Source organism: Aptenodytes forsteri, unplaced genomic scaffold (genome assembly GCF_000699145.1).
Source record: "Aptenodytes forsteri isolate BGI_AS27 unplaced genomic scaffold, ASM69914v1 Scaffold151, whole genome shotgun sequence".
In the NCBI taxonomy this organism is placed as follows: Eukaryota; Metazoa; Chordata; class Aves; order Sphenisciformes; family Spheniscidae; genus Aptenodytes; species Aptenodytes forsteri.
Window position 1 is genome coordinate 5,758,727 of NW_008795939.1, and position 22,765 is coordinate 5,781,491.

A 22,765-nucleotide genomic window follows, 5' to 3' on the forward strand; every position below is an offset into this window, starting at 1 on the left:
CTTTTCCTCTGAGAGTGCCTCTAAGACCTGGTAGTTAAAAGTATAAAAAACAATTTAACAAGAACATCCATAATGATAACTTTTATTGTGCTATATTTCCATGGTTTAACTGTTCTCCAAGTACTCCAAGGATTTGGAAGGTCTAAGGAAATTCCCATTAAAGGAAAAGAGGGCAATAAAACGTTTAATAACACTGGTGTTACCTTACTGTGAGAGAAACTGGCAGTTAGTGAATATGAATTAAATTCCATTTAAAAGATTTGGGATCCTTTTATTTCATTGACAGTTATGAACTAAAGCTGTAGATCTCACCATTTTAATTAATTATTATTATTAATAATTGTTATTATCTGAAAAATGATGGTGCCTGGAAGACATGGCGTTACAATTACCACACTTAATTCTAAGGTCTTAATTCTGTCTCCTGAGCCCAAGGTCTCAGAGGGAGTACAGCTGTCAAGCATTACAAAGCCTCAGGCTGTCCCCCTTCGGCTGGAAGGTAGAGCATGCAGATTCCTCTGGTCTCTTCTGTGGGTGGCTAGTGCTGCTAAACTGTAGGACCTCCAGGAGTGCAATTAGGACACCTCCTAAATTTGCTGTTTTGGATGCCCTCAGAGGGGTCAACTAGAGTTTATCTTTAGTAAATAAATACATAAATAAAAATCCTCAAACTAGTGCAAGACAAGACACAGAGAACTGGGTGCTAATGAGATCTGTGTAGCACAAAACAGGGCAGATGTTTATTTTCCCTAAAATATGACCTTGCTATTTATGCAGTTCTGTACAGTGGTAAAATACAGTTACCTGCTTGAGCTGTGTCTTTTCTGTAACGTGTGCACATGTAGACACACACGTGCGTGCGCATGCACACACACAAAGTAGTAGGTTTCAAATTCACTCTGAAGACAGCAAGGTCCATAAAAGGCCTGTAACCTTTGTAGAGTACTTTGGTGTGGTGAACATGCACTTTACTGGTCTCTGAGGACTTAAGGAGCAAGAGTAGCATCACTTTGCAGTAGTTAGCACTTCAACTCTGTTTGAGGCTACTGATGAGTCCCAGAAGTGTCCAGGAAGTGACTGATTACACCCCTTTGTCTCAGGGAAGCATGCCATCACCTGCACTGGTGCTAACCCTGGCACCAAATTTCAATGGTTGATATAAATAGTAATTTAAAAAGGGCGCAACAGTAGCCTGATGCTAAGGGACATTCAATGTGCCACAGGCTGTTAAACTCAGAATAAACTGTAGTTAATGTAGTCAACAGTGATGCAATAGAATAGAATAGACTATTTCAATTGGAAGGGACCAACAACAGTCATCTAGTCCAACTGCCTGACCAATTCAGGGCTGACCAAAAGTTAAGCATGTTATTAAGAGCATTGTCCAGAAGCCTCTTAAACACTGACAGGCATGGGGCATCGACCACCTCTCTAGGAAGCCTGTTCCAGTGTTTGACCACCCTCTCGGTAAAGAAATGCTTCCTAATGTCCAGTCTAAACCTCCCCTGGTGCAGCTTTGAGCCATTCCCACGCATCCTGTTGCTGGATGCCAGGGAGAAGAGATTAGCACCTCCCTCTCCACTTGCCCTCCTCAGGAAGCTGTAGAGAGCGATGAGGTCACCCCTCAGCCTCCTTTTCTCCAAACTAGACAAACCCAGAGTCCTCAGGTGCTCCTCGTAGGACATGCCTTCTGGCCCTTCCACCAGCTTTGTTGCCCTCCTGTGGACGCTTTCAAGGACCTTCAGATCCTTCTTAAATTGCGGGGCCCAGAGCTGCACACAGTACTCAAGGTGAGGCCGCACAACTCCGAATACAGGGGGATATTCACCTCTTTTGATTGGTGTGTTGATGCACCCCAGGGTGCGGTTTGCCCTCTTGGTTGCCAGGGCACACTGCTGACTCATATTGAGCCTGCTGCCAACTGGCACCCTGAGATCCCTTTCTGCAGGGCTGCTCTCCAGCCACTCCTTTCCCAGTTCATACTTGTGCTCGGAGTTACTTCATCTTAGGTGCAGTATCTGGCATTTCAACTTGTTAAATTTCATCCCATTAATCATAGCCCAGTGCTCTAATCTATCTAGATCCTTCTGCAAGGCCTCTTGCCCCTCAAGAGAGTCAACAGCACCTCCCAGTTTGGAATCATCAACAGACTTGCTTATGGTGCATTCAACTCCTGCATCCAGATCATTGATAAATATATTGAACAGGACTGGCCCTAGAATTGAACCCTGAGGAACACCGCTGGTGACTGGCCGCCAGCCTGATGTAGCCCCATTCACTACAACCCTTTGAGCCCTGCCGTTCAGCCAGTTCTTCACACAGAGCACCATGAACCTGCTCATCCCACAGTTGGACAATTTGTCCAGAAGGATGCTGTGAGGGAGAGTATCAAAAACCTTACTAAAATCCAGAAAAACTATGTCCACCACCTTCCCTTCACCCACTAGGCGGGTAACCTTATCATCGAAGGATATCAAATTCACTAAACAGGACTTTCCCTTTGTGAACCCATGTTGAGTGTGCCTGATGATTGCACTAAATGCCTTTCATTAGTACCCAGTATAATCTTCTCCATAATTTTTCCGTGAACTGAGGTTAGACTAACAGGTCTGTAGTTTCCTGGGTCTTCCCTCACGCCCTTTTTGTAGATTGGAATAACATTGACTAGCTTCCAGTCAGCAGGGACCTCCCCAGAAGGCCCAGGGTCCTGCAGCCCTTTGTGGTGTCTACAAGAAGACTTCCCCATATATGGTTAAGGAGGGTTTATTCATGGGCATGCATGTGGAGATGTGAGACCGGGCTCATCCATGCTACAGAGTTGCACCACTTCAGCTGAAGTTGCCTTTCAAGGAGAAGGCAGCATGAAAATTATTATCACAGTGCTAATATACTTTAATTAGCCTTAGTCAAACTACTTCCTATTTAATTTATGATAAACTAACTCAGTTTAACTGAATGTTTGACTTAAACTAAACATAAGTCACTCTTCCTGAAATGAGATATCAATGGACCAATGGCACAGACTGGGATTAATATCTTAGACCCTGTTGCAGTTTTCCCCATTAGGTGAATTCATTTAAATTGTTGATATTTTCTTTTTTTTTTTTCCAAAAAGTTCTCCCTGAGTCCCCTGTGCTGTTTACATCCTCATCCTTAAATTTTAAGGTAAAATATTCAAGTGCTCCTTGAGAATAAAAACTTTCTATTAATATTTCTTCTTAGTCTACTTTGATATTTTCTCAAGATTTTTGTTTTCTAATATTCTAAGAGCATATTCTTGGAGTTTTTCAATGGCTTATCTCCAGTTCTTTCTGAACCTTTACTGCTGAACTCCCAAGTTTCCTACGTGTGTATTCTTATAGATGCAAATTCAGAATACTGTTTTTTTTAATATTAGAGTTTTCAAGTGTTGTTCCATCCTCTCTGGTGATTTCATTCAGATTTATTTGCAAAACCAAGCCTTTTTTCTGAGGTCAGTTTGAGTTTCAACTTGAAATGACAGTAAGCTCAATTGTCCCATTTTTGCTCATCATTAAGGAACTTTTAACTAAATTATTTAGTGTCTTACAAGATTTGCAGTGCAATAGAAGGTCAAATTCCAAATGAGTTGGAGAGACATTCTCCCTAAAGACAAGGAGGCTGAATGTTTGTTTATAGGTGCGTGAAACTAAAGTTTCAAGTTATGAATGTTTAGATATTAATGACTCTGGAAAGGAAAATTTCTTTGTCAAATTGTGAAGGCTGTCTAGTTTAATATTTATATTGCTACTGTGTACTGATGGGATGAATAAGAAGTAATTTTATTGTACCATTGTGAAATTTGCAATGTTGCATGAATTGATTTTATACTTTGAGCTAGTCATTATCCTATGAAGTTACCATTTCCATCTTTCTTTCTTCTACTTCTTTCTCATCCACATTGGCAGAATGAGAAGCCTATTCCTGTTGTGAATGTCCTTTTTATAATTTAATTATATAAATAACCGAATCTAGTGCATTTTAAAGTACATTTCCTTAAGCAAACTAGATGGAATGCTTTTTAATAACCATATAGCCATTTGATGATTTTTATACTTGCCATTTGAAGACAGTTTGGATATAGATTGGTATAGAATTACTTAAAGTACTGCATATAAATTAAACATTAAAAAGGTAGATACGGCCAGACTAAGCAGCTCAATTATAATCTTTGGTTATGCATTTACTGCCTCAAGGACACTCCATCCATTTCATATCATATGTCCTTCTTTTGAAAGATGATCAGTGGGTTCAAGTAACATTTCAGCACACAGGATATTGCATAATTTATAGACTTTTAGAAATGAAAAACAGAAAACTGGTTTTCATGAAAAAAATCTCCTTCATGAATTAAATCTCCCTCTCTCTTTTTCTTCTCTCCCCTTACAGATTGGAACACTGAAGGATTACTACCACTTCTACCATAGTAAAACAATTAAAAGGTCTGTTCTTTCAAGTAGAGGTACCCACAGCTTCATTTCAATGGAACCAAAGGTAAGAAAATCCACCTATGTGGATGAGGCAAAAGCCTTTGCATTTTTTATATGAAATATCATACCAGAGGACATTCACCTGAATAGCATATAGCATTACAAGAACTGACACACTATCTGTTCGCTAAGGTTCTGCTTCCCATTAAAACGAAGTGAAGACAATACCATTCTATTAAGTATGTGCTATTCTTGGAACATAAGGTCCAACAGTATTCATGGAAGAGTACGGGAATTTTGTTAATGCACTAATCACTGTGCTGTGCTTCTCTGCAAAACCACATGTGTAACATTCATGTCTGCAGATCTTCCTCTGTAAATCAACCAGCTTTCAGAATGAAGATGAGCAAAGTGGGATGGCATGATGTTCAGAGAAAAGTTTCTCTTGCTTTTTTCTGGTCTTTTTCTGGACTTGGTGTATGAGGGATTAAAATAAGAATGCTCTTTTCTGTGGTCCTTTTGGCAGTTCCTACTGATCTTAATTTTAAGATCTGTTTGAAAAATGGTGTCATATCTTTGGAGTATATACTGTATATAGGTAACTGTCCAGATAATTTAATTACTGATTTATAGTTAAGTATAATATTGTCTTGTATCTGTACCTGAGACACATTTTTGTTTTAATCCTTTAATTTCAGTGGTTACTAGCTTCATCACTGACTGTAGAATTGGATTTCCTCTGGTTTTCTTTTAGAAAGGAAGTTTGGAGAAGATCCCATTAGCTTTTTTATGCTGTTCATGCAAACCACTCTTGCCAACAAACCCCCAAGTCCCTGGTGTTTTCAGTGGTGATAAGAGTCAAGCTTTTTTTAAGTCCTTGGATGATGACTGTTGTCTGTGAAAGATTTGTCAGGTTTTACTTGACAAATAATTTATGAGAAGTAAAAGTTATCAGTAAAAGACAGTTTGAATACTGTAGATGTACAGTGTACAAGTTGAGCATCATACAGGAATACTTCTGTCATCTGGAAAGCCATATTTAGGGCTGAAGTTCCTCTTGAGGATGGAACAAGACTAGGGAAGTACACACAAAGCATGTTCACCCCTTTGTTGATAGGGCTGAACTGCTTAACCCTTTAAGAGCACCAGCAGCTCTGCTGAGCAGCATATTTTGGGGATTAGTATGAAAATGATCAGGGCCCAAATCTCTGTTCCCACGAGTGCTGAGACCCACTATTCAAACAACAAGCACTGCACTTAGAATAGGCGATACTGCAAAACGAAGGGAAAGTGTTCACATCTGTGTCAGTCCACATGTGCACAGAGGTGGAGTGATTTAAACACAAATGCACATGTTCACATGCACATACCACCATAAACTTTGGTGTTACACCCAGATACTCCTTCTGCACCTCTGACAGCAAGCCCAGACTACTTTGGCCAGAATCATGAGAGACTCTAACGCAGAGCACAGCAGAAAATCAGAGCCATCATTTATTTTCCAGCACTTTCCATGTTATGCGCCATTTAGGTCTTGTCCCCAGTCTGTGCTGCTGCTGGTTCAGAATTTCTGAATTTCTGAATCATTGTTAAATATCAATTTAATATTGAGAAGCTCTAGTGAGGGTTGTGCAAGGTACTCAACCATGTTAATGATTCTGTACCCAAAGAGAAGCTGACAGTCTAACACCTAGACCTGGCAAAAGTGTTTGTGATTGACTTTGTGACTACTCCACTGAACCTGGGCTTGGGAATTCTTGTGTGGCTGCAGACATGTCAATATACAGACATGTATTTGTAGAATAAAAGCCAGTTTGTCCTCAGTGTGTATAACATTTAATGATTATTAAAGCAGACTGAAAATTTAATTGTATTATATAAGCTGGACCTTTTAAAACCAAAAGATTTAATCTCAAATAAGGCACATTGCATGGCTGTGAGAATTTTAAAGGACCAGTACTGTATGCTATTATATTTATGAGTGTGACTGTATCTAATGCCAATATTTGCAGCAGATTAGATGGCATGTGTATTTGTGAACAAAGGAACACTGAGGTTTGTTTACTTTTCAAATCATTTAATGGTAGTTTAGTTAATGCTTGAAATCCTCTCCGTGCAACATGCACACGCAATTAGCTTGATCTGTGCTTGGTTCAGGTGTGGATCACTAGTTTGCCCCTTTATGAAATTTTAAATGATGAAATTTTTATTGAGTGGTAATTCATTGTGTAAATAACCTGCATATAATGGAAGAACCATTATGAAATCTGGTATTTCTAAACTACTTGTGTGGATAGTGTTTGATTTCACTGTGTGAATGCACAGGGAAAGATTTGTAGGTAATATAAAATCTTGCTATTGTGGGTTTCAATTAATGAATTGCTTTGAAGATCTTTGGCTTGATTTTTTCTTCTGGAAAAGCCTCTTGACACTGTTATAAACAATATGGATAGATCCAACAGGGAACATAAACTGAAGACGTGGATTATACATTTTGACAATTGTCTCAGCATTAACCAAACATTACTCTATTTAGATGAAAAGATAAAGGATATGCGGTGTAACACAATTTTGTTCATTGTCATCCACATCCTTGCCTAGCAATACTATGTGTTGTCATTTAGAGATGAAATGGATTAAGTAGTTTTAGGAAGAGTTGCCCAAATGAGGCTTTATATCCCTAACATAGATTGTCATGTAGGAAATTTGAAACATAGCTTTATCCACTGCATGTTTTCTAGGCCTGTGTAAGTTACGTGGTGTTTCCTATATGTTGATAGAAAAACAAAGAAGTGAGAGAAGTTTGTGGATTCAAAGCAGACATTAGTACTATGCATCAAAGCTAAGCGTTGAATGAAATCTATTACAAAGGTTTCCGGTCTCTCCAGCTGATGTGCTGCTTGTGGTTGGCCTTTGGCAGGGGTCAATGAAAGCACCATACCATGAATCGAGAGCCTTTTTTAGCTCCATAGAGTTTGCTCAGCAAAGTTATTCTCGTGATGCTGCAATGCATGAAACAATGCAAACAGGAGCGAAAAGGAAGTGGGAAGATGGACAGAATCAGTCCATAGCTGAAAGGTATCATGAAACTCTAATTCAACTATTAAATAATTGAGTTTATTGCTGGTAGGCCCTCTACTGAAATCAGACTATTACAGCACTTCCAGGGGTGGGAATAAAGAGCTGTGGTGCACCTCTGGGTTTGCTGCAGTGGTGAAATAAAGAGTCACAAAGTCGAAAAAAATTGCAAAGAATGATTGCAACCTCAGTCTGTAAGTTAGACTCTACATCAAAACAAAGCATAGGGAAAATCAGGTGGAGCTCTTCTATCACTGAAGAGATAGCAGTTCAAATGAAATGTCAGAGTTGAAGCGCCCACGCATGACAATAATACATAGAAGTTAAATGGACAGTATAGATAAGAAAGCTGTCTTTTTATACTGAACTATTACATGAGATGAAGAGTTTGTAGTGAATGGCTATGGTAATGAAATTTGTGACTCATATGGTGAAAAATTTTCCACAGAATCAAGTAGCATAAATGGCAAAGCAATAATCCTAGAGCACAATTCTTAAGGTAATAAAAGGCAGCTTCAAGATTGACAATATATTCAAATTGATGTACATATGAACTAAAGTTTGTTCCATTTTGCTTATGAGGTCCCCAGTGCTTTGCATTATAATGGAGATCTGAAAAACACGTGGCCCACAGCAATGCTCAAAAATGTAATAAAGTGTCACATTTACTAATGGGGAAAACATTTTACAGCATTAGTGTTTGTTTATCAATCTCATTTAAGATGACATCTCATCTTTTTTAAATTTTAATTAATTTCAGGTAGGTTTATTTGGGGTTTGAACTCCTGGTTGATGGGTCAGGTTCACTCATCTTTTAGAAATGGGGAGATTTCCAGTCTCACTTCTACTGGAATAAGAAGTAAAGCTACCTAATTTCAGCAAGATACCCTGCTTGACCAGGATTTTGCAGAAGTGTCATCCCTTTGTCACCTCTGCTCCAGGATCAGAATAGCTGGGGAAACATTACTGCAGACTTTTACTTTTTACCCAGCCTCACCTAACCACACACGGAGCAGATTTGTATGACCTGGTGATACAAAAAAAATGTAAGTACTGTGTGTGTGATTCTTACCTTTGCCATAACAAGCTGAACAGAACTGGTGGTAGCAGCATGTAAAATGCTGGCAAGCATATCTTTGATGAGACGACACCAAATGATATGGGCTGTCTTGAGAGGATAGGAAAGTAATGCCAGAATCCTGTCCTTATTACTGATAGGACATTGTGGATGTTCATGAGAGGGCAGAGAGGAGCAGAACTATAGCAGCCACAAGTAAATGTTTCATCATGTTGCTATGTAGTCATATTGCTAAATAATATCCTGGGTTGATATGGGAGACAGCTGTCTAAAGAGTAGGGGAAAAGATGGATTTCACCACAAGGTGATGGTCTTGCTTTCGCAAGGAGTATGCCACTACCTGTGGAGCATGCCTTTGGGAAACATACATTTGATCACTGGATCAGACTGTTCATGGCAAATAGAAAGGAGGGTTAAAATTTTCAGTACTAAGAAGATCATCATCAAGTTGTGTTTTCCAATTATTTATGAATTTAAATGTTACAAGATTGCAGTATGAGGTTGAGTAAGGAGAAAATAAAGCTTTGAACAATTTGGATTTAATGTAGGGGACTCAAAATTCAGCAGGGATGAAGAATGTTATTACAGTACTAAAACTCCAGGCTTTTAAAAGCCAGCATCGTGGACTTAGAGCTTAGAGAAATTCAGATGAGAATGTTGTTATGGGTAAGGTTGTGTTTCATATTGGCAATGCTAAGTGTTAAGTTGTTAAACCTCATTAGTGAACAAAAAGATTTTGTTAGCCAAATAGAATAACACAACAGTTAAACAGTGGGACCAGGTGAGTTACTGATGTCTGCCTGGGTAGCCATAATCTGTACAGGCACTCAGAGGACAAAGAATACTACTCTACTTGGTTGCAAAATAATAGGTACTGTCATGCTGTTTTCCATGTTCAGAGGTTGACTGGAGGTTTAAGTTAGTTATTAAGTAATGCAATATTTACCACTGTGGACCCTTTATTTAATTGCCTCAAAAAGCTTTTACATGAGCAATCCTTTCATCTTTAGCTTAGTCAAAATCAAGAATCAGTCTAGCTATTTCCAAGGAGCCTGTTGCTGGGTGAGTTAGAACATGAACTGAATCACAATGTGTGAGAGGGCATAGCAACATGTCCCTTTAGCACCTGCCTCCTGAGTATTAAAAAGTTTCATGTAAACATGAGCAAATAGTCCTACAACTTGGATCTTTTTTCAGGGCTTTTTGAGATATAAAGTTGCTGTTCACTGACAAAGAACTGCATTAGATCCTGTTGTAATTAATGTTGTTCTAACCGCTCGTCGTGTTGTTGTAAAGTTTGCACAAGGTGGTTGGTATTTTGTTTGCTTAATGGTGATTGAAATCTGTACTTATAGGGGTGCGTGGTATATTAGTTTTAGCTTAAACCACATTCTTCATCAGCAAAAATCCCTGGGAAGTCTGTGTTAGTTCAGCAGGAATCAAGAATAATTTTACCATGCTGAGGCTGCATCAGACTTATTTTCATTTGTGACCCAGTATGGACTAGGCTGCAGTTCACAATATACCTAGACCTAGAGGAAAACCACAGTGATAAACCCCAGTGAGCAATAATGGAGTGAAATTGCAGCTGCATTTTGTAGTAGGTTTCTCCCTTGTCTGCACCAACCCAATACCTGAAACACTTGAGAAGGTAGGGTGAAATATCTAATGGTTCTGAGGAATAGCAACCTAAAATTTGGTGTTCCTTTTGGGCACATGGAACAATGTTTGGTCTGTGGATGCTACAAAACTAGCTCAAAGCTGAGCCTTGGGTGACTGTAACCTAAAGATGAAAGGCTTAATCCAGAGCATGTTCATACAGTATCACGTGAATATACATGGCCTTCCCCTTGTACTGTACTGGTCACATCCAGTGCTCCTGTAACAGGAGATAATGGTTCTTCAGTCAGCAAATTTTGTCATATAAAGGTAATTTCATATATCTACAATAGGTAGAAATATTTAATGAAGTTAATTGTAACACTAACGGGACTGAAGTTTATTTGTGAGGAATAAAAGCTTTGTTAATGTCTAATTCTATTTCTATATTCATGAGATAGCTGACTTTTCTATTAGTACTTAAAGAAACCCTCAATAAATAACCACTGAAGCTTCCTAGTGGAATTGCCTTTTGATGTTTTCTACTAAAAGCAGAAAAATGGCCAGTAGGAATTCAGTGTAATATAATTTTAGGAAAGAAAAATGTCCACTGTTGGGGAATATGGAAGTGTTTCTTGAAATTAATTATTATGTTTGATTACCTACACTTATATTTCCATTTCATCATGATTATGCCAGTTGTTAGCACCTGCCTCAAAGGGTTTTTGTCCCCTTGATATCGCTAATTGCATGTGCATTAAAAAGATAGATATTAGATTTCAGAACATTCCAATTTTCTGGTTGCCAAGTTATTTTACAGAACTCCTTGGCAATGACAATCTCACTGTTAACTTTTGGGCAAGAATTGGAGATTAGTCAAGAGGTTTTAACTGGCTCACCTCCTAATTAGTGTAGAAAATGGTTTGAGGAATGAAAAAGACATTATTCAGCAGGATTGCATTCTCTTGCTATTTTCATATCCTTATTTTCTTAAGCTGGTAATGAGATGGGCAGGGAAATTGAAAGACCACAGGATGGCAAGGAGTTGAGTCAAGATTTTGACCAGTTGTATGCTGTGAAGAACTTCAGTGCCCTACCCTTTTTATCAGGTCATGAAAATGGTTAGGAATGAAAAAGACATTATTCAGCAGGATTGCATTCTCTTGCTATTTTCATATCATTATTTTCTTAAGCTGGTAATGAGATGGGCAGGGAAATTGAAAGACCACAGGATGGCAAGGAGTTGAGTCAAGATTTTGACCAGTTGTATGCTGTGAAGAACTTCAGTGCCCTACCCTTTTTATCAGGTCATCAAGAAGCCCGGTGTCAGACCAGCTGTCAAATATCCCATTCCAGCACTCAACAGTTTATAGGGATTGTGGTAGAGCTGCTATTATGGTCTCTGGACTTCATGGTCAATGCGAAAGATGTTGGCTGGCTCTAAAGAGGCAGGCAAGGACTCAGCCATCTCCCAGAGAAGTAGCTAAAATCTTCTGAGACAAGAATATTCAAAATTAGGCAGATCACGTCAGTCCCTTGAGTTTGGTGCATTTGGAGCCTTCTGGTTTTGGAGAGGCAAAAGCAAAAGACCCTACATCTACGCAATGGCCTGAGGTTTTGCAAGTGACTCACTCTATCAAGGAAGAAAAAAAAAAAACCAAGAATTCTGAATTTTGCAGAGCAACATGTGTCTTGAACATAGTAAGTCTTAAAAGACTTCAAAAAATTAGCTCAACTGTAGCTGGATTTTAGCTTAGAGCTGTTTAAGAACATGGGGAATTTTTCTTTTGAGAAATCGTGTTCTTTGACGTCTCTGCACTTGGTGAATTAGGGGCTCGTGGCAATGGGACTCCTTGGCTTTTGCATCATAGTAGGTGTTCTGCTGTTAAAAAACATTCTCTTTCCAGTAAACATGTCGAGCAGAGGTTTGGATCAGTGGCAATATTTGTGACTGTAGTCTAGATTTTGTTACAGAAATTTTTTTAGGAACCTTCAAAAATACATAGAAATGTTCTTTAGGAGTGATGGAGAGGAAAACTCCCTTCAGGGGCTACTTTTGCTGCATAGGGAACAAATATTTCTGAAAGTGAATGTTATACAGTGCTACAGTCACAATTTAAGATTTAAGATTCAAAATGTAACATACCTCTTAAATTTCTTGAATTTGAGGACAAATTAGGGAAAAGAGTTTTGTACATGTTTTCCCTTCACTGTCACTAGTGGCAGCTCAACAAAAAACTGTATTTAGGTATCTTAAAGCTTAAATCTAACCTGTTCATATGTGATAGTCGTCACAATTTTCTTGTGCAGACAGATCTTTACTGGAGCTGCAATGCTAATCCCAGCAATGGATAAATTCAGAAAAACGTCTTACTAGACCTAACTGCAAATTTAACATTTGTCATCTTACTTTAGAAAATAAAAGTACTTGGGTAAAGATAATTAGTTGTGAATACTTGTTTTGGTTCCTACCTTATATTCCTTAGGTATTAGAACATTTCAGGATATCATAATTGCAAAGTTGACTGTAGATTAATGAAATAACAAAAACAAGGAGGAAAAAACCTCTGTCCATCCATTGCTTCATCAGAGGACACTTCAACATCACAACCATGGAGGTAAAGGTTGGAGAAATTATTTGGGCAGCATGCATCCAGTTATGGTGTAGCATGGTATGGGAGTCTTCAGCTGGCAATTGATTTGAGCAGGGACTAGTAGAGGTGCCAGCCACTTTTGCTGAGAGTGTAAAAGGTATATGCGGCATGCTGTGTAGCTAACTTAATTAGGCATCATTAAGTTAATCTTGTGTACCTTGAGTTATCTAAATGCTTTCTAAAATCTATTCATTCTGGGATAAGATTTTCTCAGCAGCTCTCTCAAAATTTCTAAACATGTGGCTGTTGCTTTCTTGCTTAATGGCACATCTGCCTGGTTGGCTTTCCCTATGCAAGCTGGGAGTGCTCATCCTCATTCAAAGTGAGACCGTTAATGAGGGGCATACAATGCATATGCAGCCAGATCACACAGGCTTGTGCAGCTTTATTTTGCAAGTGCAAATGCTATGTTAAAAAAAAAAAGGAAAATCCATTTGCAGCCTAAAAAGGAAAAGGGTGTTACATTCCTTTCACAATTCAGGAACTGCTAAAGGATTTTTCTCAGCCTTAACGATGACAAAAGCACTTCAGGTAAATCTATGTGTGGGAAATTTAAACCCGTAAGATGACTATTTCATCATAGCAGTTATAAACATGTAAAAGCAGAGGGTTATAAGGGAAACTGCTTGGTGATCCTTAGTCCAGGGATGCTAGTAGGTGTTAATAACATTTGAGTTTCTTTACGGTTCCAGTAAAGCAATACATGCTCGTGTGATTTTTAGCAGCAAAGTGGGTTTATAGGTAAAAAATGATAGGGCGACTAAATGTTTAAAAATAGTAAGGAGAATTAGTCCTTTCATTGCTAATCTGTGTTCTAAGAGCTTGCCAGGGAAGATAGCAGCTCTGACAGCTGCAATGGTCTCGTGTTATACTAAGTGTGCTTTTACTGTCGTTAGAGACAGTTTGCATTGCTAGTGGCAGAGAGAGAGCAAATTGCTGGCTTGGCTACTGGGCTATAAAATTGCAGGATATCAGAAAGAGTCAGAAGAGGAGGAAGTGGAGAGATCCTAGTTTTGAACCAGGGAAGGATGCACCATTCTGGAAGAAGCTGATCCTGCAGGGCCAAATGCCAGGATATCAGGGGGGAGAGAGAGAGAGAGATTGAAAGAAAACACATTTTGGAAAGGAGCATCTCAGAGCCAGAGCTCTAGGAATGTGACAGAACAGCTTCTACACACCATTTCCTGAGGGGATCCAGCTTCATCCGATACTGATGATATTGGTTATAGTGCAGGATATTCATAGAAAAATGGATTAAAGGTGTGTGGGTGTGTGTGTCCCCCACCCCCGCCTTGCATTTGGAAAACTTTCTGGCAGCAGTGTATGTTCCTGATGTAACGCATCAACATTTTTATGCATCTGTCTGCCTACTTCTGACAGGCAAGACAATCATGTTTAATTCTAGTGGTTGTTATCTCTTTTGGAAAGGAGCATCTCAGAGCAGACTGTCTAGGAATGTGACAGAACAGCTTCTACACACCATTTCCTGAGGGGATCCAGCTTCATCCGATACTGATGATATTGGTTATAGTGCAGGATATTCATAGAAAAATGGATTAAAGGTGTGTGGGTGTGTGTGTCCCCCACCCCCGCCTTGCATTTGGAAAACTTTCTGGCAGCAGTGTATGTTCCTGATGTAACGCATCAACATTTTTATGCATCTGTCTGCCTACTTCTGACAGGCAAGACAATCATGTTTAATTCTAGTGGTTGTTATCTCAGCCAGCTATTCTAAATGATGAACAGCAAGAAATCATGATACACGTAGATAATTTGTCATATCTAGCATTATTAACGGGTAATTAAAGGCAGGGACAGGGAGCTGGAAAGATATCCCTCCCGAAAACAAAGCAAAAGAGTCTCCCCCCTGCCCAGCTTTTCGTGTGTAACAACCTCCTTTCTTTTAGGATCATTTCAAAAAGTCAATGTCACTGGAAAGCTGCTCATTTTCCTTGGCTGATCTGTTTCACTCTAGCAGATCCTCACCATCCTGCGAGCTGCAAATTTTAACGGCTCAGAGGAGGTGCCAAGCAGCTATGCCCTGTTCACAGCTGTGCTGCTTGAATGTGTGTGGCCTTCATCACACGACTTCGTTCCTTCATGCTTCTGCCTCCCTACCTGTGAAATGGGGACAATGCTGACAGTTGAATAAAAACTTCTGCAAATGGCAAATGCACAGCAAGTACTATGTATTTTATTCTGTCGAAGTGTATTTCTCTTGGTGTCACACAGAGCATTTTATGAATACAAACAACATTTTAGGAAAATAAAACAGTCTTCCTAAATCCTTTCCATATAATCCACTTAAAGCAGTCATATCCATTGGTGTGTTGACAGTTGCTTACATAAACTGTCTTTAACCTAGATTGTTGTTTCACATTTTTTCCCCTTTTTTGACGGGGAGTAAATGCTGTCAGTTCCATTGACAGTGAAGTCCTAAATAAATATAAAGGCCAGAATATCAGTTTATCTTTGTTTTTGTAAAGGATCCAAATTAAAAATGTCTTTTTAAGTATGTTTACCAAACTCAGAGTCAATCCACTGTTTCATCAGTAGCTGTTATAACAACTTTGTGTGACCATATAATAAAACTAGAATTTCTGAATTCTAAACAGTTTTCTGTTTTCCAGGGTGTTCCTAAGAAACTGTTTCTCCAAAATACAGTTGCCAATACACTCATAGTCTGTAAGACCAAAAGGAAACATTGTGGTCATGCAGTCAAACCATGTTTGACCAGATGTCATATGGCTCACCAGAACTAATTTCTACTTGAAGCAGAGCATAGCTTTTAGAAATCTTCCAATTTTAATTAAAACACTGCCAGCAATGGAGAGTTTCCAGAAGTTTTTAAGATGTTCTATTTTTGCTTCATCTGATGTTCTGCTTTATCTGAGGTTCAACTTTATCTAGCTTCAACTTCTAGCCATTTCACATAGCTATAACTGTCTGTGAGTTTGAAGAATACTGCTCTATAGCAGTTTGATGACCTGCATATGTGTTTGGACACTGTGACCTAAATGCCTATAAACTTCCCTTTCCTCAGCTAGGAACACCTCCTAGAAACACTTCCTTGTGGATCTGTTTTTCTCTTCTTTTCATCATTTTTGGGCTTCTTTCCTGGGTTCCTTGCTGTGTCAACATGCTTCCCTTGCCTTAGATGCAGGAAGCGAGCAGTGAGATTTGCAATCCTGCCCAGTGCAGATATATGGTAAACTTGCTTGTCATTTTATGAGCCCAAATACACTTTGATGAGGTAGTCTGAAGAAGGCATTTAGGTACATTAATACTGTCACCTTTGTGAGAGACTGAGATTTCTCACCATCTCTTTTGACTTTCACACTGTCCTGGCAAATAGTGGAAATGCAGTCAGGTGGTTTTAAGCTGTTGTATGATAATAATACATGTGTTGTTAATCTGCCAGAGACCAGTTTTGTCTTTCAGTCCCTCCTATCAGCAGGTAAAGGAACTGGACAGATGATTAGAGATATAGTAATAGTACTAATAGGAAAGTTTATGAAAGCCGTTACAGGTTTTGAAAGTCCTGCAATGTCTTCCCTGGCAAGAGCAGACATCTTCTGTAGCACATCCCAGATTATATCAAACAAAGCTTATGTTTGTATACTTCAGAAGATACATGTTTGCACATTTGAAGATTGTCTTGGTCAGAAGAAAAAAGGTTTTATCAGTACAGAGAGTATTCATAGCCTGTAATCATATAAAGAATCACGTTTATATTAGGCCATTTTAAAATCCTTTTATCCCAACAGACGACAAAGTAGAAATAGCTCATAAAGATTGCTATCGAATGACATAAACATAGATAACAGAAATTTTGGCAAGACTGTAGAGACCACACTGCAACCTCATATAAGTGTGCTGATTGGAGACCAAAAAGCTTTAGTATATGCAATTGAAAAGTCTATCCCATAAATGATAGCCATAGAAATAATGCTCTTTATTTTCTTTTTCTCAATTTATAATATGATGATTGTTGTGAATTATGAACACAGAGAAATGAATCCATAACTAAGTGACTGTTCTTGGCACATTTCTAATGTCAGAATGTGCACAGGGACCATCCGGGAGTTGCAAAGCTGAGATGTTGCCCTTGTTTCAGGCAGGGCTTTAAAATAAATAAAAGCAGTAACCAGCAGGTTCATTAATCATCACTCCAGCTTTTATGTGGTCTGACTTGCAGAAATCGAGAGATACCGCCTTGTTGGAAGCACTGTCAGCAATTCATGAGGTGTGGGAATAGTACTTCAGTTGAAAAAACATTTACTTTTCTTCAGCCTACTGAATGTAGGAAAAGAAACTTCAGTCCTTTTTCATTTGCCTGGGGGGTTGGACTGCAATGTTTCCTCAGGCTGGCTGTGTGTGTCTTTCACAGGTAGCTCTTTGCAGATTATTTTAGATGGTGATGATGATGATGTTTAGTAGCTGCAGCAATTAATATTTTAATAGCAGCAAACTTCACTGACAACTGCAAGACTGGAGTTCAGGACAGAAAGAGATATGCTGGAGCTTGGGTCACAGGCTGAGGAAAAGAGAGATTAAGCCAGCAATGACTTAAAAGGACACAGGATGTTTCCCTTTTCTGTTTTTGTTTGGGGTTTGGTTTTGTGGTTTTTTTTTTCACTAGAGCTTGTGCCAGAGGAGACAATGCTGATGATTCTCCTCTCTTGATTTGAAGTGATAGGTCAGAGACAAATATGCTGGCCATGAAAGAAATAGGAGGATGTATCAAGTTGTGCTACAAGGGCATCTGAAATGCCAAAGAAGTACTGAATGGGTGGTGTAAAATATGCCACTGATACTTTCATAAAGAGCAAACCCCGATTATTTTTAATATTTCAAAACTCTAAAACTAAAGTTTGATATAATGGCTCAATTCTGAATTTTAAATACCTACTTCTAAGTATATGATATTAACAGGGTAGGTTTGGAAAAAAAAAATTGATCCTTTTCTTATGATTGGGGATATACTAAACAGTAGCGATACAGACACAATCAAAAAAACCCAAATGGGATCAACTTTTCCTGTGGTTTAAAGCACTCTGATCAGAAAAGTGCTTGATTTGATATTTAGTATATGCTTCGTGACTGAATTTTTCCATGGTGGATTTATGTCAAAGATTTCCTTGTTGGCAAAGCATCGTTAAGCAAAAGTGCTGGAAATAAATACACTGAGTAGTAGGTGAGAGTTTCTTCCTTTCTAGAGAGCAACAATATTGTATGAGGACAGTTTCAAGGGGGTTTTGGTTGGTGAAGACACTACTCAGGAGAAGTATTTGCTTTGGCAAGACCATTATACCACTGTTGGATATTATATATCACTTAATTATGGAATACTTTTACTGTCTCACCAATTCTCAGTGGATTTGCTGAACTGCTGTGGATATCTATAGCAATAGAAGACATGGCAAACCCTTGACTGAATCAATACTTTTGGAATTTCACTGGTATTTTTGACACTTGAATTTGACCTCATGGGAGAGATTTGTCTTCATAAGAAGTCATTTAGTAAACGAGTTAAGACCATCTTAAATTAGCACGTGCAGATGTCTGAAGGACTTAAATCATTTATGACAAGAGTTGTAGGACTAGCCTAAGGAAAGAAAAAAAATCCGTCAGAAATTTCTACAGGTTTTTTTAACATATACCATCATTGCTACAGTAATATAAATATAAAACCCAAGATATTTCAACTGCCAGATGTTAGACTCCAAAGCTAATTAAGTTTAGAGAACTTAAAGTTTTATCCCCTAGTGGATACTGGATTTAGCATCAGCCTTTCAGTTTATTAAGAAGATGCAATTTTAGGCCTAAGTTAGATGGAGTTTGCGTGCAGAGTGATATTAATACTAATTCTCATGGTGTATTGAAATTCTAGACGATTATACTGTCCCAAGACTAGATATACTAATGTTGTATGTAATGGCGTAAGCAAAGCTTTAGGTGCTGTACCAAGCAGACCTATCAATTAGAGGTCTTTTTTTAAATTGGGTTGCCTTGTAGCTCTTGAGTTGTTACAAGGTGAGTTGTATGACCTGTGGCTACAAATGATAAAGTACCTTGTATAAACGTAAGAGTTGCTTTTAAGCTGGTGCAGCAAAGATTTTTTCCTTACTTTTCCAAAGCTGAGTTAGTTTAGAAACCGAACCAGAGCATCTGAGCTGGTCAGGGCACTTCAGATCTGACTAAGGGAAAAATCCCCAGCTGCCTGAGACACGCTTTGCCTACGACAGCTGAGGCTGGTGCTGCTGGAAGCCACCAGGCAGGAGCCCAGGCTCCTTGGAACTTGTTCTCAGCTCTGCCGCAAAGCTGCTGTGTGATTTTCATCCTGTAATTTTGAACTGCTCTGTGGTCTGCTGTGGTACAGTGTGCAAGAGGGGAGGTTGGGCAGAGGCCATGGCCACGTTCACTCAGCAGTTGCTACAGTCACACCTATAAATAGAAAACCTACCGAGACTTCCCCAAGGAAAGAAAATGTGGGTCTTTTTGCCTTTCATTGTTCCCTGCTTTTCCGGTGGGACATGAGTCCTGGCCAACAGCAGACACGCTGAGCTTCTCCAGAATTTCAGTGTGATGCTTGTCCTTCCTAGCGGCTCTGGCCCACTAATAAACTGCCTTGGGACAGAGACCATCTGTCTCATCTCCACCACTAGCCGGGCTGTGCCCTTTTCTCTTTCCAACTTATTCCCCTACAGTCTTGCTCCTAAAGCAGAAGGAAGACTTTGCTGCCATGCACAGCTGTAGGCTGATACATATTGATATTTGTGACGAGCTCTGAGCTCTGGGAGTAGGAAGGGTGCAGAGGAAAGGCAAAGGGTGTTTCAGATCTGTTAAAATGCACAGCTGTGGATCATTGTACCTCATGGATGTGGAAGTATGGCTATAGTGCTGTAATGAATTACTTGTACATAGCAAAGTAGGTGGAAACCACTTAATTTGTATCAAGACTGACTGGCTTTTCTGTGGCTATGAGATGGAAAAATGTGCGTTGAATTTCAGCTTTGTTCCACAGGTGAGACTGCGGTAGCCTGCCCTGCTGTTGTGCAAGTTGTGTTTCTTTGGGCTTAAGTGGTAATTTCAAGCATTCTCTGCTGCCTTCTTTCCTCCTCTGCTTTTCTTTTCTCTCCCCAGCCTGTCCTAACATCTGTTTCTTTTTTTATCTTGCTTTTTTCAGAATGTGTAGCATAATTATAACAACTGCTTTGATTGTGGATTGTCATTGACCATTGCTGAAGAAGCACTTTGTCAATCAGCAAGAATGCATCACTTAGTGCTGCTGGATTCATTGACTTTTTATCCAACTTTTAGACCCTTACAGTTTGTGAAATGGTATCTGCAATAATTTTCCATGCTCTTGACCCGTGTCAACAGCTACTTTACCCAACTGTCTTCATCTATTTTTATGCTGCAAACTGGTTGCTGCTACTGTGAGTCAGGGAATACTGATAGGTTAGGAAAATAGGCTGGTGTTTAATTATAATTTAAAAAAACCCACAAAATTCTTCTTAAGCTGAATAGTCCAACTTTAGGGGGTCTCACTTTTGTGACTCTGCACATGGACAACAGGAGGTGTACCAACAGTCTTAGTCACCCCTCCTGCATTCCTGAGTAATGGCTTGGGTCTCAGTTGTTCAGTAACCAGGATATGGCCCTTGGATATTGGTATATCCTTCTATGCACTTTAATCCTAAATTTATTGACTTTCTGTTTTCATTACAATGTGAAACGCAAAAAGAGAGTGCTTTCAAATGATATGCTTAAGTAGAGCTTGTGTCACAGAAAATTTCATGATGGGACAACTAAGGTACATACTGTTTTTGTTAGAATCATAGAATCATAGAATGGTTTGGGTTGGAAGGGAACTTAAAGATCATCTAGTTCCGACCCCCCTGCCATGGCCCGGGATACTTTGACTAGATCAGGTTGCTCAAAGCCTCATCCAACCTGGCCTTGAACACTTCCAGGGAGGGGGCATCCACAACTTCTGTGGGTAACCTGTTCCAGTGTCTCACCACCCTTACAGTAAAGAATTTCTTCCTAATATCTAATCTAAATCTACCCTCTTTCAGTTTAAAACCATTGCCCCTTGTCCTATCACTACGCTCCCTGATAAAGTGTCCCTCCCCACCTTTCCTCTAGGCCCCCTTTAAGTACTGGGAGACTGCAACAAGGTCTCCCCAGAGCCTTCTCTTCTCTAGGCTAAACAACCCCAGCTCTCTCAGCCACTCCTCATAGGGGAGGTGTTCCAGCACCCTGATCATCTTCGTGGCCCTCCTCTGGACTTGCTCCAACAGGTCTATGTCCTTCCTATGTTGGGGGCCCCAGAGCCGCACGTAGTACTCCAGGCGGGGTCTTTCTTATGTTGGGGGCCCCAGGACTGAACACAGTACTCCAGGTGGGGTCTCACGAGAGCAAAGTAGAGGGGGAGAATGACCTTCTTTGACCTATTAGCGACACTTCTTTTGATGCAGCCCAGGATACGGTTGGCTTTCTGGGCTGCAAGCACACGTTACCAGCTCATATTCAGTTTTGCATCCACCAGTACCCCCAAGTCCTTCTCCTCTGGGCTGCTCTTAATCCACTCATCGCTCAGCCTGTATCCATGTTTGAGATTGCCCCGACCCAGGTGCAGGACCTTACACTTGGCCTTGTTGATCTTCATGTGGTTCGCATGGGCCCACCTCTCTAGCCTGTCAAGGCCCCTCTGGAGGGCATCTCTTCCCTCTAGAGTAGGAACTGTAAGAACAGTTTTTCTTCTGTTGCCTGTTCTGGGCCTAGCACAGTCTCACATTCTGTCTCTGAAAGTGCCAGCTTCACTCCTGTTCTTTTCCAGCTGGGTCTATCAGAACTCACGTGCATGTGAGCATTGAGGGTCTTTAGGCAAGTGAAGAATGAGGTGTGACAGATGCGGCATGAGACCATCCACACAGGGAGGGAGGATGCTCTCCCAGAGCAATTCCTCAGTAGACAAGCTCCAAGTAAAAGTGCTGCAATGGTGGTGTCGCAGTTTAACCCCAGCCGGCAACTCAGCACCACACAGCCGCTCACTCATTCCCCCCAGTGGGATGGGGGAGAGAATTGGAAGGGTAAAAGTGAGAAAAGTCGTGCGTTGAGATAAAGACAGTTTAAAAGGTAAAGCAAAAGCCATGCACGCAAGCAAATCAAAACAAGGAATTCATTCACTACTTCCCATGGGCAGGCAGGTGTTCAGCCATCTCCAGGAAAGCAGGGCTCCATCACGCGTAATGGTTACTTGGGAAGACAAAACGCCATCACTCTGAACGTCCCCCCCTTCCTTCTTCTTCTTCAGCTTTATATGGTGAGCATGACGTCATATGGTGTGGAATATCCCTCTGGTCAGTTGGGGTCAGCTGTCCCAGCTGTGTCCCCTCCCAACTTCTTGTGCACCCCCAGCCGAGAGAATTGGAAGGGTAAAAGTGAGAAAAGTCGTGCGTTGAGATAAAGACAGTTTAAAAGGTAAAGCAAAAGCCATGCACGCAAGCAAATCAAAACAAGGAATTCATTCACTACTTCCCATGGGCAGGCAGGTGTTCAGCCATCTCCAGGAAAGCAGGGCTCCATCACGCGTAATGGTTACTTGGGAAGACAAAACGCCATCACTCTGAACGTCCCCCCCTTCCTTCTTCTTCTTCAGCTTTATATGGTGAGCATGACGTCATATGGTGTGGAATATCCCTTTGGTCAGTTGGGGTCAGCTGTCCCAGCTGTGCCCCCTCCCAGTTTCTTGTGCACCCCCAGCCTACTCACTGGTTGGGTGGTGTGAGAAGCAGAAAAGGCCTTGACTCTGTGTCAGCACTGCTCAGCAGTAACGAAAACATCCCTGTGTTACCAACAGTTTTCAGCACAAATCCAAAACATAGCCCCATACCAGC

The 22,765-nt window shown here is 40.1% G+C and overlaps 1 protein-coding gene across 2 annotated transcripts in view; it reads left to right on the forward strand.

Moving 5' to 3' along the window:
• The window catches only part of PCSK5 (proprotein convertase subtilisin/kexin type 5), a 271,155-nt gene that overhangs the window by 23,322 nt on the left and 225,068 nt on the right, over positions 1–22,765 (forward strand). For both annotated transcript variants that reach the window (XM_019473650.1, XM_019473649.1), the window contains exon 2: positions 4,408–4,512. In XM_019473650.1, coding sequence (XP_019329195.1) covers positions 4,408–4,512 — 105 coding nt within the window. The remainder of the gene's footprint in view (positions 1–4,407; positions 4,513–22,765) is intronic.